The sequence below is a fragment of the Colletes latitarsis genome, chromosome 1 (assembly GCF_051014445.1).
Source record: "Colletes latitarsis isolate SP2378_abdomen chromosome 1, iyColLati1, whole genome shotgun sequence".
Classification (NCBI taxonomy): Eukaryota; Metazoa; Arthropoda; class Insecta; order Hymenoptera; family Colletidae; genus Colletes; species Colletes latitarsis.
In genome coordinates, this window is record NC_135134.1 from 52367540 (window position 1) to 52380457 (window position 12918).

Below are 12918 nucleotides of genomic sequence, written 5' to 3' on the forward strand. Positions count from 1 at the left end.
TTTCTATTATCCGGCATAATTGGGATTGGGGCAATGCATGTAAATCTAATATGCCAGAAAATTGGACTATATCTACGTATGAAGTGGCAAAAACGAGGAATTGATCCATTTTTATGGGAGTTCTATCAGTTTACGGGGTTAAGAAACAACTTTTCGAAAACTCTTAGAATTTCTAAATATTCTTCACTAAAATACGCGTAGTTTGCATTTCGAAACTTTAAAATCGCCCAATCCGTTCAGAAGTTATGATATTTCAAAGATACGCATTTTCAGGGAAACATATCAATGTATGGTCAGACATTAGATTTTCGGTGAGGAATTTTTTTCTCGAAAGTGGGTAGGAATTCGAGGATATGTCTATTGACCAAAAATGATTGTAATTCACCCCTGCAGCTAAAAATAATTTTTTTAGAACGATTTGAAAATTTTTTTTTCCGCCGAGAAATTTCTACACCTACGAATTTTTTTCTCGAAAGTGGGTAGGAATTCGAGGGTATGTTTATTGACCAAAAATGATTGCAATTGACCCCTGCAGCTAAAAATAATTTTTTTAGAACGATTTGAAAATTTTTTTTTCCGCCGAGAAATTTCTGCACCTACGAATTTTTTTCTCGAAAGTGGGTAGGAATTCGAGAATATGTCCATTGACCAAAAATGATTGTAATTGACCCCTCCAAATAAAAATAATTTTTTTAGAACGATTTGAAAAAATTTTTTTTCGCCGAAAAATTTCTGCACCTACAAATTTTTTTCTCAAAAATGAGTAGGAATTCGGGGGTATGTGTATTCACTAAAAATGATTGTAATTGACCTCTATAGATAAAAATAATTTTTTCAGAACGATTTGAAAAAATTCTTTTTTGCCGAAAAATTTCTGCACCTACGAATTTTTTTCTCAAAAATGGGTAGGAATTCGGGGGTATGTGTATTCACTAAAAATGATTGTAATTGACCTCTATAGATAAAAATAATTTTTTTAGAACGATTTGAAAAAATTTTTCTTCGTCGAAAAATTGAGGCACCTACGAATTTTTTTCTCGAAAATGAATAGGAATTCGGGGGTATGTGTATTCACAAAAAATGATTGTAATTGATATCTACAGATAAAAAGAATTTTTTCAGAACGATTTGAAAAAATTTTTCTTCGTCGAAAAATTGAGGCACCTACCCTCTGTCGATTTTACTTTAAAATTTGTTTTTTTGCTTTATTCGTCGAATGTTTAGTATCGACGTCGTTTCAGGCTACATACAGTTAGTGTAATCATATTCGCTGCGAATGTTTGCAACCACGCAACGCGCCGCGGCGCAAACAGTAAAATTACCCCGTATCGATCGGCGATGTTTTCATTCGTGTTTCCCTTATATTTTCTATTGTATTATTTCAGTTTTGCGCCATGAACTGAAAGAATGCGCCAACAACGACAATAAACGACAATGTAGCGCAGCAGCTTGCGCAAATATTTGATCGCGTCTTCGGGCACAATGTTTATTTTCATATTCTAAAAGATTGCAGGTCCCGCGTTCGGGTTTACATATATTTCTCTTACGCGTACGTTTACCCTCGCAAAAATATAATAAAATTACATATATTTTCCTTGAAAATCAGAACTCGAGTATCCGTAAACCGCGCCCCAATTCCTCCACACTTTCGCGATCTGTCACTTTCTCTCGCGTTTAAGCAAACCGCACCCCCTCCCCCGTAATCCAACTTAATCATCTTTGAAAATACTTGCTGTTGCTTTTGTGAAACTTCTCGTCTCGTGTAACTATCAAACTCCGTACCGTCCCGTATCCGAAACTCCAGCTCTATGAAACATCCTCTCGCCAAAACTGTGTCTTCCCTAACTACTCTGTTCGACTAGGCGAATACTATTTACAACCCCTGGTCGACCGAAACTTCCTCCTTTGGGGTGCAATACACGTAGAAGACTTGTCTTTGGTCCTCTTATTTTGGCGATAACCGTGTCTCGTTTCATAAAATCCTAGCTGGTTCAGCTCGACTCTAAGATGAATCTCTGTTAACACTTCGACTGCCACAATTAATTCTTAAATTAAAATGTTAAAGAAAATAAATTTTAATGAGGTTACAAAGGTAACTACTACGATAACTTTTAAGTTGCGTAGTTTACAATTGCCTGAAACCAAAGTTTTGGTCTCGTAAACAATTTCAGGATTTCAGACTGACAGTCAACGTGTTAAACCTTCTTATATTCCTTCGAGAAAAGTTTTACAGATACTTATAAATCTGATGGTAACTATTTCAACAATTGAAACGCATCTCAGCCAAAGTCGAGCCAAAGCGACTGATTGGCGAACGACAAGACAACATCGGGCGAGTTTCGGTTTTCCCCTCGATTTTCCAGGTGAAACGATGGCCAAGCTAACGAATCGAAGCGAGACACGAGCTGGCGCACCGGTGTAATCGGCTTCTCGCGAGTTACGCGTCCCGTTGGAACCGATTTCCCCGGGAAAACACGAGTTTTCCAAGAGCTTTTTCGCGATCAGTCCATCAGGCCCGGGGTTCGAGAAACTCGCGAAAGCACCGTCCAGTGATTTCCTCGTCGTTTTGCTCAATTAAGACGACGTTCGGGGGGCTCGAGCAGATCCATTCGGTCGGAAAATCTCGTCGAGATCCACGGAAATTGATTTAATCGTCGATAATTTCGCGACCTCGGACCGTTTCGCTGAGTCGAAAAAATTAATTTTTTCGTCCCCTCTGACTGTAAAACGCTCGATTCGAAATCAGATATGCATTATCGTTGATAAATTAAAATTCGAACGATTCGATCGAGTAAATATAATAATTATGAGCATAATTACTGCACTGTAAAATCGCTATGCACCGGTGCAACGCGTTAATGTTTAAGGTTACAATGGTATCGGTTTTCCATCGAGTTTCGATATTCAGTTTCTATTAAATGATATTTCGTTATGCCTCGTTGACCCGAATCCACGGTCAATTCGTGTGTATTTAATTGTTAGAACTATTCTATCTCTATAGAAAATTGAATCGTGGATCTTAATTTACATGGATGGCGAGAGAAGAGAAAAAGACTGAAGTTTCGAAACCAATGCATTTTCATCGTAAATTTTCTTTTCGCTGCTTTTCGGGGATGCTAGCCCAAGTTTTTCGAGTCCGCGAAGTTCTCGAACTGGTCCTTGTCTGGAATCGCGCCACCGACTTCCTAATTTAACGAATTACTTAAGCGAATCTCTGCCTTTCCGTCGACGACGCTCCCGCGGAGGAAACTTTGGCGGATTTTCCGGGGCCACGAGACGTCTCGAGTTGGAAAAGAGCCTTTGTTTACTTCCGGTGTCGAGAGATAGGTCGCAAGACCTGCTTCCCCACGTTTTCTCAAACATCAGAACGTTGGTTCTCGACGACAAGGGATCCTCGACGTAAAATTTCTAATAGTATCTGGTTTTCTAACTTCGTAGAAATTCTGGGATTTCTTTAGGTAATATTTTTCTCCCGAGAGCTCGTGAACCCTCGTCGTTGGTTTGAGAAACGCTGCCATAGTCGGTCGATACATTAAGTATGCAAAAAGATATGACGTGCTGTGCATTCCAAGTGGAATTTAAGTGAAACGAAAAGAAAGAAAGTGGTGACCAACGTTTCAAACTCGAAGAAAAAGAAGTCTCTGTACTTCTGAAAATGCGTTTGAAGGAGTCTGTTAATTCGTTGGGATTTCTGCGTCGGTTCCGGGCCCCTTATCGCGTCGATTTAACCGCGTTAACTTCGAACGACATCGTTAACCCCGACGGAGTCTCGTATCGGGCCACTGGATGCCTTTACAACTGCTATAAACTCGTATGACGCGTATCGATTCTCGAACTTCCGCGAAACTATGCATCCCCCTGGAACATTGTTCGACGTCCCAAGGATCTCCGCTATCGGCCGCGAGATTCTCGAGACTCGACGAGCGTCCAACGACAAACTATACGAATCCAACCAAGTAAATTCAATTCGAACCTTTTTGCTGTCCATTCCGGACGTCGAGCTGGTCACCGGCTGGTCGAGCCTGCAACAGAAAAATAACCAACACCTAAAGCACGCGTCAAAAACATTTCTGAAAATAACAGCAATACGATACAACTTAAGTTTCAGTTTCGCGTCTGATCATCTTGGTCAATATTTTATAAATTATCATATAGATCTTAATATTTCTAAAATTGTATTCGTGAATATAGATAAACTATCGAAATATAACGTTTTTGCAAGATAATTTACACAGGGTGTTAGGCCACCCGAATTCTAGAGGCCAAATTAAGTCGAAAATCAAGAATAACAATTTGTCGATGGAGGCTTCGTTAAAAAGTTATTAACGTTTAAAGTTCCGCTCGTTCTGAATTTTTTTCTCGAAAGTGGGTAGGAATTCGAGGGTATGTCTATTGACCAAAAATGATTGTAATTGACCCCTCCAAATAAAAATAATTTTTTTAGAACGATTTGAAAAAATTTTTTTTCGCCGAAAAATTTAGGCATCTACCCCCTGTCGATTTTTCTTAAAAATTCCTTTTTCATTTTTAGTAATTTTGTTTGACGCCCTATAGAAAAGTTGTCTAATACTTTTCTGTAGGTACCCATGAGCTCTACTTCAGAGAAAAGTTTCATTGAAATATATTCATTATTGTAGGAATTATGGCTGTTTGAAAATTGGACCATTTTTATGGGGTTTTTCTCATTTTTAGGGGGTCAAGGAACAACTTTACGAATATTTTTAGAATTTCTACATATTCTACACTAAAATACGCGTCGATTGCTTTTTTAAACATTAAAATTGCCCAATCCGTTCAGAAGTTATGACGTTTTAAAGATATGCATGAAATTTCAGGGAAGCATCTCTGGCCTTAAGTAAGATTTTCGGTAAACAATTTTTTTCTCGAAAATGCGTAGGATTTCGATGGTGTGTCTATTGACCAAAAATACTTGTAATTGACCCCTGTAACTAAATATAATTTTTTTAGTATGATTTGAAATATTTTAATTTCGTCTAAAAATTTCTGTACCTTCTTAAATTTTTTTCTCGAAAGTGGGTAGGATTTCGAGAGTATGTCTAATGACCAAAAATTATTGTAATTGACCCCCGCAACCGAAAATAATTTTTCCCGAACGATTTGAAATTTTTGAATTTAACTGTTAAGCCTCCATCAACAAATTGGTATTCTTGATTTTCTTCTTATTTTGGCCTCCAGAATCACTCTGTATGTAAGATCATTTAATCGTACCATGTAAGACACTCGAAATATTTGCAAAAATCGCCTCGTTCTGCTACCTGACCCGGCCAAAAAAGTCGTGGTCCGCAAAGGGTTGAAATTTCACCCCCTGTGCGTGAATATCAGAATAATTTCCATTATTGCTTCGGTCCACTACGTTCGTTCTACGAGCGGTTAATAAACAGGGAAACCGAACAGTGAATTTTACTATCAAAGTAGAAATTACAGTAATTGCGAATAAATATTCGCACGGTCGGACAGAAACGTTTTCAACTCGGATTAAAACCGTTTGACGACGAGTTTGTTTCCATCGTAAAGACGACGCCTGGCTTTAACCGGCGTCCGCTCCCTTTATCGACTCACTTGTCGTCGGTTTTTCTCTTGTTTCTGTTTCGAGGCCCGACGCATGTTAACAACTTCAACCCCTTCGCGCGGGGGTGCATACGGAATCGACTACGAGCCTTTGAACAGCACTTTAAGCGAGTCAGTCCCGTCAATTAGAGGGAAGTTACATTCCTTTCTGCGCGTTGGTTTTTGCAAACTTCCGAGCCACCCTTTTTCTTAACGAACGCGTACGATCCAGTGGGTTCTCGGAATTTTTATAACAATTCTCTTTACTCTTTCGAGCGATGAAAATTTGTAACGTCGCAGTGTAATATCGAGTCGACGAGCTGGAGTCAATTTTGAATTCCTGAACTCTACCAGCTATATTGAAAAATGTTTCTTGGAAACGATCGAAAGAACGCTTATTTCGATTCCGAAACTTTTGTTCGAGATGCAATTGATCGACACGGTTCTGGCGGGAGCAGCGAGTCGATAATTTATCCCTTGAACCAATAACGTAAAATGCAAACTCATTCCGTCTGGTTGAAAGAATCATAAATGGACGGCGCGGGTAACGATTACCTTGAAAAATTGCTCGGTTATTACTTTCGCGATGCAGTGGAAAGTAAGAACGGTAATACGCGTTCTGTATCAAGCGATCAATCACCTTTCAGCGACTTCCTATTTCGCCAAACGGACTCTCGCAATTTTTTCCATTATTCTATCAACGTCTTTATTACGCTTCTAATGAGAGTGCAAACACGTGATAACTAAATTAGCGAAACAGGAAGTGCACGAGTGCGTAAGAGGCAAGATGCAGTTACGATTCTGTTACGAGAAACCTGACCTCCATTAATCGTCCTGTTATACCTCGCGAATCGATTACTCTGCGTGGTGGTTCTTTAATTGAATTGCCTACCAACGATTGGAACCGCGAGGTCGGCTCAAAACAATAATCTAAACTTCCGTTTCGTGAATTTAAAATATTCTTATCCCGCCATGATCGTCGAAAGTCGGTTTAGGAAAATTATCGAACGATCGAAATCTGTCGCGTCGCCTTTTGCATTCTTTATTTTACGTTTCCGTTCGCGTTCTTCGATCCCGCCGACGAAAATGCGGCCTCGCGGACGACGTCTCCATCGAATTTGCAAGATCGAAGTTGGACGAGTTGAAATTCCCGTATGCGCCGTTACACGGTTATAGGAAATGAAATTCCTTTCCAACGGATCGTGCCCAGCATAACTCAAAGGCGACGTGGAAACGTTGACAATATCATTTTTCCCCAGTCCGTTGCTCTTTAATGGACAAACGATCGGGCACGGTATATTTCCATTTCGTTTGATACGCGATTATTCGTCGGGAATTCGCGTCTACCAAAAAAAAAAAAAAAAAAAAAAAATAATCACGCTTGCGATCCCCTTTTGACGGTCGGCCAGCGAAAAACTGGAACAACGAAGAAAGGGAACAAAGGGGCCCATAAAACACGGCAGAATTCAACAATGGGCGTCGCCGGCGATTAAAAACGTGCTTCATGTTGTAAACGAGGAAAAAGGAGGCCGCGGGATCGAACGACCGTGTCCTCCTCTGAAGTTGTAAAAATCCACCGATCCACCAGTGTTTTCCTACGCTCTTTCGCCCCCCTCCCCCCGGGAAAATCATAAATATCGTCTTCTGAAACGTACAGACGTTTGGAAACGCCGAGATTCGAGGATCAAACATGGTTATGGCGTTGCCTCCCACGCTCGCCACCAGAGTGGTCGCGCTCTCACAAGCGCTCGACCGACTTCCTAATATTCCAGTCGTTTAAGACCTGCTAGAAAGCCTTACTGATAAGTCCACTAGTAGGTCTCAACGAAACGTGCCCCCTCCTTTCCTTTTCTGTTGTGGCGTCGCCTCCCACGCTCGCCACCAGAGGGGTCGCGCTCTCAGAGGCGCTCAACCGACTTCCTAATATCCCAATCGTCTAAGGCAGGGCCTGCTAGGAAGCCTTACTGATGAGTCCACTAGCAGGCCCCCTTCTTTTCTGTCCTCCTACGATTCTCATGAGTTCTCGCGACGCAGCGCCACATGGTCAAACGCAAGGAAAACATGTAATTCCAGGTATTTTAAACGGAGACGTGGAGATTCGAGGATCAAACATGGTCAAACACGATCGAAATACTTTGAGGTTATTATAAATGAACCTATTTAGTCACATCAAAGATTTTGGTAGGTTCCAAGGATGGGGATGTCTAGATTCGGGGATCAAACATGGTCAAACACGATCGAAATACTTTGAGGTTATTATAAATGAACCTATTTAATCACATCAAAGACTTTGGTAGGTTCGAAGGATGGAGACCATGAGATTCAAGGATCAAAAACATGGTCAAACACGATCGAAATAGTTCGAGGTATTATAAATGGACCTATTTAGTCACATCAAAGACTTTGGTAGGTTCCAAGGATGGGGATGTCGAGATTCGAGGATCAAACATGGTCAAACACGATCGAAATACTTTGAGGTTATTATAAATGAACCTATTTAGTCACATCAAAGACTTTGGTAGGTTCCAAGGATGGGGATGTCTAGATTCGAGGATCAAACATGGTCAAATACGATCGAAATAGTTCGAGGTATTATAAATGAACCTATTTAATCACATCAAAGACTTTGGTAGGTTCCAAGGATGGGGATGTCGAGATTCGAGGATCAAACATGGTCAAACACGATCGAAATAGTTCGAGGTACTATAAATGAACCTATTTAATCACATCAAAGACTTTGGTAGGTTCGAAGGATGGGGATGTTGAGATTCGAGGATCAAACATGGTCAAACACGATCGAAATAGTTCGAGCTATTATAAATGAACCTATATTTAGTCACATCAAAGACTTTGGTAGGTTCGAAGGATGGAGACCATGAGATTCGAGGATCAAACATGGTCAAACACGATCGAAATAGTTCGAGCTATTATAAATGAACCTATTTAATCACATCAAAGACTTTGGTTGGTTCCAAGGATGGGAATGTTGAGATTCGAGGATCAAACATGGTCAAACACGATCGAAATAGTTCGAAGTATTATAAATGAACCTATTTAATCACATCAAAGACTTTGGTAGGTTCCAAGGATGGGGATGTCGAAATTCGAGGATCAAACATGGTCAAACACGATCGAAATAGTTCGAGGTATTATAAATGAACCTATTTAGTCGCATCAGACTTTTGTTCGCTTCGAAGGCTGGAAAAGTTTGAACGCGTTGTCTTCAAGCGAGCATAATGGCCTCGACTCGAGATCATGGTCCCTCCTCGCGACCAAGGCTGTTAAATTGTATTCGTTCGGATGCAAAACGGTTTTTTCCCCCCCTCGAGACTTGCCATAGTCCGTTTGCGGAACGTGACAACGCGAGAGAAAAGAGTCGAAGGAATGTTTGCGCGCGTAGATCTTTAGAAGTATGTCGTCGAGCGTTGGAAATTTCATTCCGTCCGAGCGGATGGGGGAAAGGAAACGCGGCAAGGTGTTCCGCCGGATGGAACGAGCGTCCTTTTCCATCGGAAGTTTCCCGCGGATGAAAGAGAAACCGTAAAAGGGACGGGGGGGTTTCCGGGCGGCCGTAACGCGTCGAGAAATATTGCGCTGGTCCTCCCCTCGCGTGCTTGTTCCGGGGACGTTACCGTAATCTCGCATTGTTTCGCAAGAAAAATTACACGAATCGCGCTCTAACGAGTCACCCTCGTTCCTTTTCCCCCCTCCGTGAAAATTTCAAGCGGGAATATTAACTCTCGCGAAACGCAGCGTTGTTTAAACGCTCCTTGTTTTCAAATTATAAAGATTATTTAAAATAATTTGCCCAGTGGCCGCCGGTTTCTTTTCCCTCTCCGTGAAAATTTCAAGCGGGAATATTAACTCTCGCGAAACGCAGCGTTGTTTAAACGCTCCTTGTTTTCAAATTATAAAGATTATTAAAAATAATTTGCCCAGTAACCGCCCGTATCTTTTCTCCCTCCGTGAAAATTTCAAGCGGGAATATTAACTCTCGCGAAACGCAACAACGTTGTTTAAACGCTCCTTGTCTTCAAATTATAAAGATTAATGAAATAATTACCCTTGATCGACGAGTATTGATAGGAGGTGTTGAGAATAAGCGTGAATGTATTTTTAATGAAAATTTCTATCCATTCGTCCGGTCCCCTCCCTTGCAAAGGTCAGTACTACTTGCGAGAAAGACACAAGCGAGCCCTGTGGTAGTCAATATGGGAGCTGACGTTTACCGAATGAATGAATAAGTATCGCTGATCAACCGCAGGTATGGCGTTGACGGTTTTAGGCCCATTTTAGACTTTGTTATCAGGAGGACATGATATGGGAAGAGGTAGCACGTATCTTATAACTAAGGGAATGATTTAGAGAGGAAAAGAAAGGTGAAAATGATGAGAACACATAGAATTCTTCAATCATGTTAGATATGTCATGTCAGAAGTTGTAACAAAGGTTAGCAGTGGTCAGCAGAGGCCACTAGAGGTCAGTGGAGGCTGGCAAAAGCCAGTAGTAATCGTTATACGTTGTCAGAAATATAAGCAGAGACTAGCAGAAGCTGGCAGAACCTGCTCAGAAACCAGTAGGGGCCAGCAGTAATCAGCAGTAGCTAGTAACAGTCGTTATATGGTGTCAGAAGTTGTCAGGAGTTGTCTAGTTTTGTCAGCAGTGGTCAGCAGAGGCTAGCAAGGGCCGAGGAGACCAGCAGAGTCCTTCAGATTTATTTAGCAAATAAATATTCATCGACAGGATTAAATGAAAAGTAATATATCGAGTGTGATTTCAGAGTCACGCAGAATTATAACGCGCTGCACGAACGCAAGTATTAGGATTTGTTATCGGTTGTAAAACCGTATTATTGCGTTTGTCGCGTTTGTAATTTAATTCCTTTGTTCTCCATCGATATTGCAATGTTCGGTTTCTTTAATAACCCCCTCCCCGCCGGTTTGATGCTTCAAAGGGAGCGGGAAGTGCCTCGGGGCTCTCTGAAAATCGCGCGAAAGCGGTTTTCCCGTTCGCGCGGAACGAGCTTTTCTCGTCGAACACGTTCGATCGTACGCGCGCGACTTGCGCGAGCAAATTCAAAATCCAGCCCGATTGTTTCGTCTCTCCTCGGTCAGCGGAGCGGGGACGACCTGGTTTCCAGACAATGGCGACGACGTTTTTTACGCTGATGTCGTTGAAAATTCATCGACCGATTCGCGAAACGTCTGAAAGGGAAGAGCTCCTCCGGCCTTTTCGCGACCGATACTCGACTTGTACGAGGCGTCCCGCGAGACCAGGTCCCACCGAGCCTTTTCCGCCTTCCTCGAAGACGATCGAACCGATAAATAAATTTCTACAAACTTCCACGAACGTGAAATTATTTAGTAATTTAGGTTGCACGGAGTCGTAAAGGCGCAAACGATAAGAAACGCTTTTTCCGCGACGGGAAGTATAACAATATTACGTTTCCCCGATGTAAATTGACTCGAGTCGCCCTAACGAATGCTTAATTAAAAAGTAATTAAGCAGGTTACAAAGTCTGAACATCAATTAAGAGCGCTCCTTTCCGTTCTTCTTTCCTCCCGGAGTTCCCGGATCAAAAGAATTATCCTGCAACCGTTGTCTTCGTTTTAATAACGAAATTCTCGCGAACAAGTTCGACGAAGAAATTTCAATGATACTGCTAACGAACGCGAATAAATACATTCTCGCGATAATGGTTTGAAGAACGGCTCCGTCTCGGGGATACGTCTAAATCTGAGAATTTACGCCGTTCGAGAATGTTGATTAACGCGATGGATGGCGTTTGGGGGGGTGATCGTTGCTTTCCGATCGGTCCGGCGATCGTTTAAACCGTCGGACTTCGAATTACAGGATAATATACGATACAGCGGTCGTTAAATGGAGTTTCGGTGTTCCGTGGCTAGGAAAATGCACCATCTCGGCGCAATTTATGGCATCGCACGCGTCCTCGTGGAATATGAGAGCAATATTTGCATGCGCTGTAATCGAGCTGAAACACGGTGCAGCGACGTGCAAGTTGTTGAATGTACAAGAGCTTCCACGAAGGTTGTTAATAAAACGCGTCAAATGGAGATATTACCCCGTGATCGATCCTACGCGACTAAACGACGCGATTTACACCCCTCTGAAAGACAATTAAATCCTCCACTTCCACGAGACCATTTCTTAATAATATACTGAAGAAAAACAATATATTTTTAAACCGTCAACGATAGAAACTCCAAGTTTCTTTTTCTTCTTCGAGCGAAGTGAATTTTCGAAAATACGCGACGACGATCGATTTGTCGCGACGAGTTAAAAAATTATTAAACCCCGCCCGGAACCCGTGGACGAGAATTTCTCGTATTCCCTGTATTTATAAAACGTGCGACCGTTTATTAACGAATTACGAACGGAACCGCTTCGTGCTCGTTAAAGTTTGTCGACGTCGCGTCGAGGATCGATCAAAAAATTACCAGCAACCCCTGGCTGCCAGTTTCGCGCGATATTATTCGCTGTGGATGTGCTACAGCGTATTTTTACGACGTGGCTTTTACCATAAAAATTACGATCGTGCAATATCGTCTCCAGCGACGGTTGAATTTCCGGTCAATGTTCCGGGTATTCCCATATTCGACGCCCCGAAAACCATCTTTGAGCAGATTAGCTTCTCGATGCAGTATCGACCCTGTCCTTTATCAATGCCCCCTCCCCCCGTGCTCGAGTTTTGCATAAATAACGGCCCTTTCCGCTTTCTTCCCTCGAACTTTCGGAATTAAATATCTTACATAATTGAAGAGGGTTTCAACGGAGGCTGCGCGGCGTCCATGCCTCGAGATATCCGGGATAACCTTTGCTCCGATACAATATTAATCAATTTAGCCTCTGACGGACGGGGGAACGTTCTACACCGATTCTTTTTCAACCTCTGACTTTCAGCTCGAAGAAATTGCGATAACACAGGTTCCATATCGACGTTTAAACATTCCTGATGCTTTGCAAATGGAAAGAAATACAACTTCTGCGATATTTATGAAAACGAATTTAACGAAATTTGGCTAAGCAGCTGTTGTCAAAATTATTCGAAATCTCGTGAAAATTGTGAACTCCGAGGATTAATAGTGCGTCATTGTAGAACAAACGAGTTAAAAAAAGGACTAGAGGTTCCATATCGACGTTTAAACATTCCTGATGCCTTGCAAATGGAAAGAAATGCAGCTTCTGCGATATTTACGAAAACGAATTTAACACTAGGTTTATGGATACTCGTTGCACATATTTTTATTATAATTCGCTGTGTTAACAGTTACATTAAAATGCAATTTTTCGTTTAATTAGAGTGTATATTCATATCATTAAATTTGGCTA

At 41.6% G+C, this 12918-nt stretch overlaps 1 protein-coding gene across 9 annotated transcripts in view; it reads right to left on the reverse strand.

Moving 5' to 3' along the window:
• The window catches only part of LOC143344276 (uncharacterized), a 174024-nt gene that overhangs the window by 74024 nt on the left and 87082 nt on the right, over positions 1–12918 (reverse strand). For all 9 annotated transcript variants that reach the window (XR_013080091.1, XR_013080094.1, XM_076770199.1 and 6 more), the window contains exon 3: positions 3974–4022. Coding sequence is in view for 7 of the 9 variants with exons in the window: in XM_076770199.1 (XP_076626314.1) it covers positions 3974–4022 (49 nt within the window). In the remaining 2 variants the exon portion in view is untranslated. The remainder of the gene's footprint in view (positions 1–3973; positions 4023–12918) is intronic.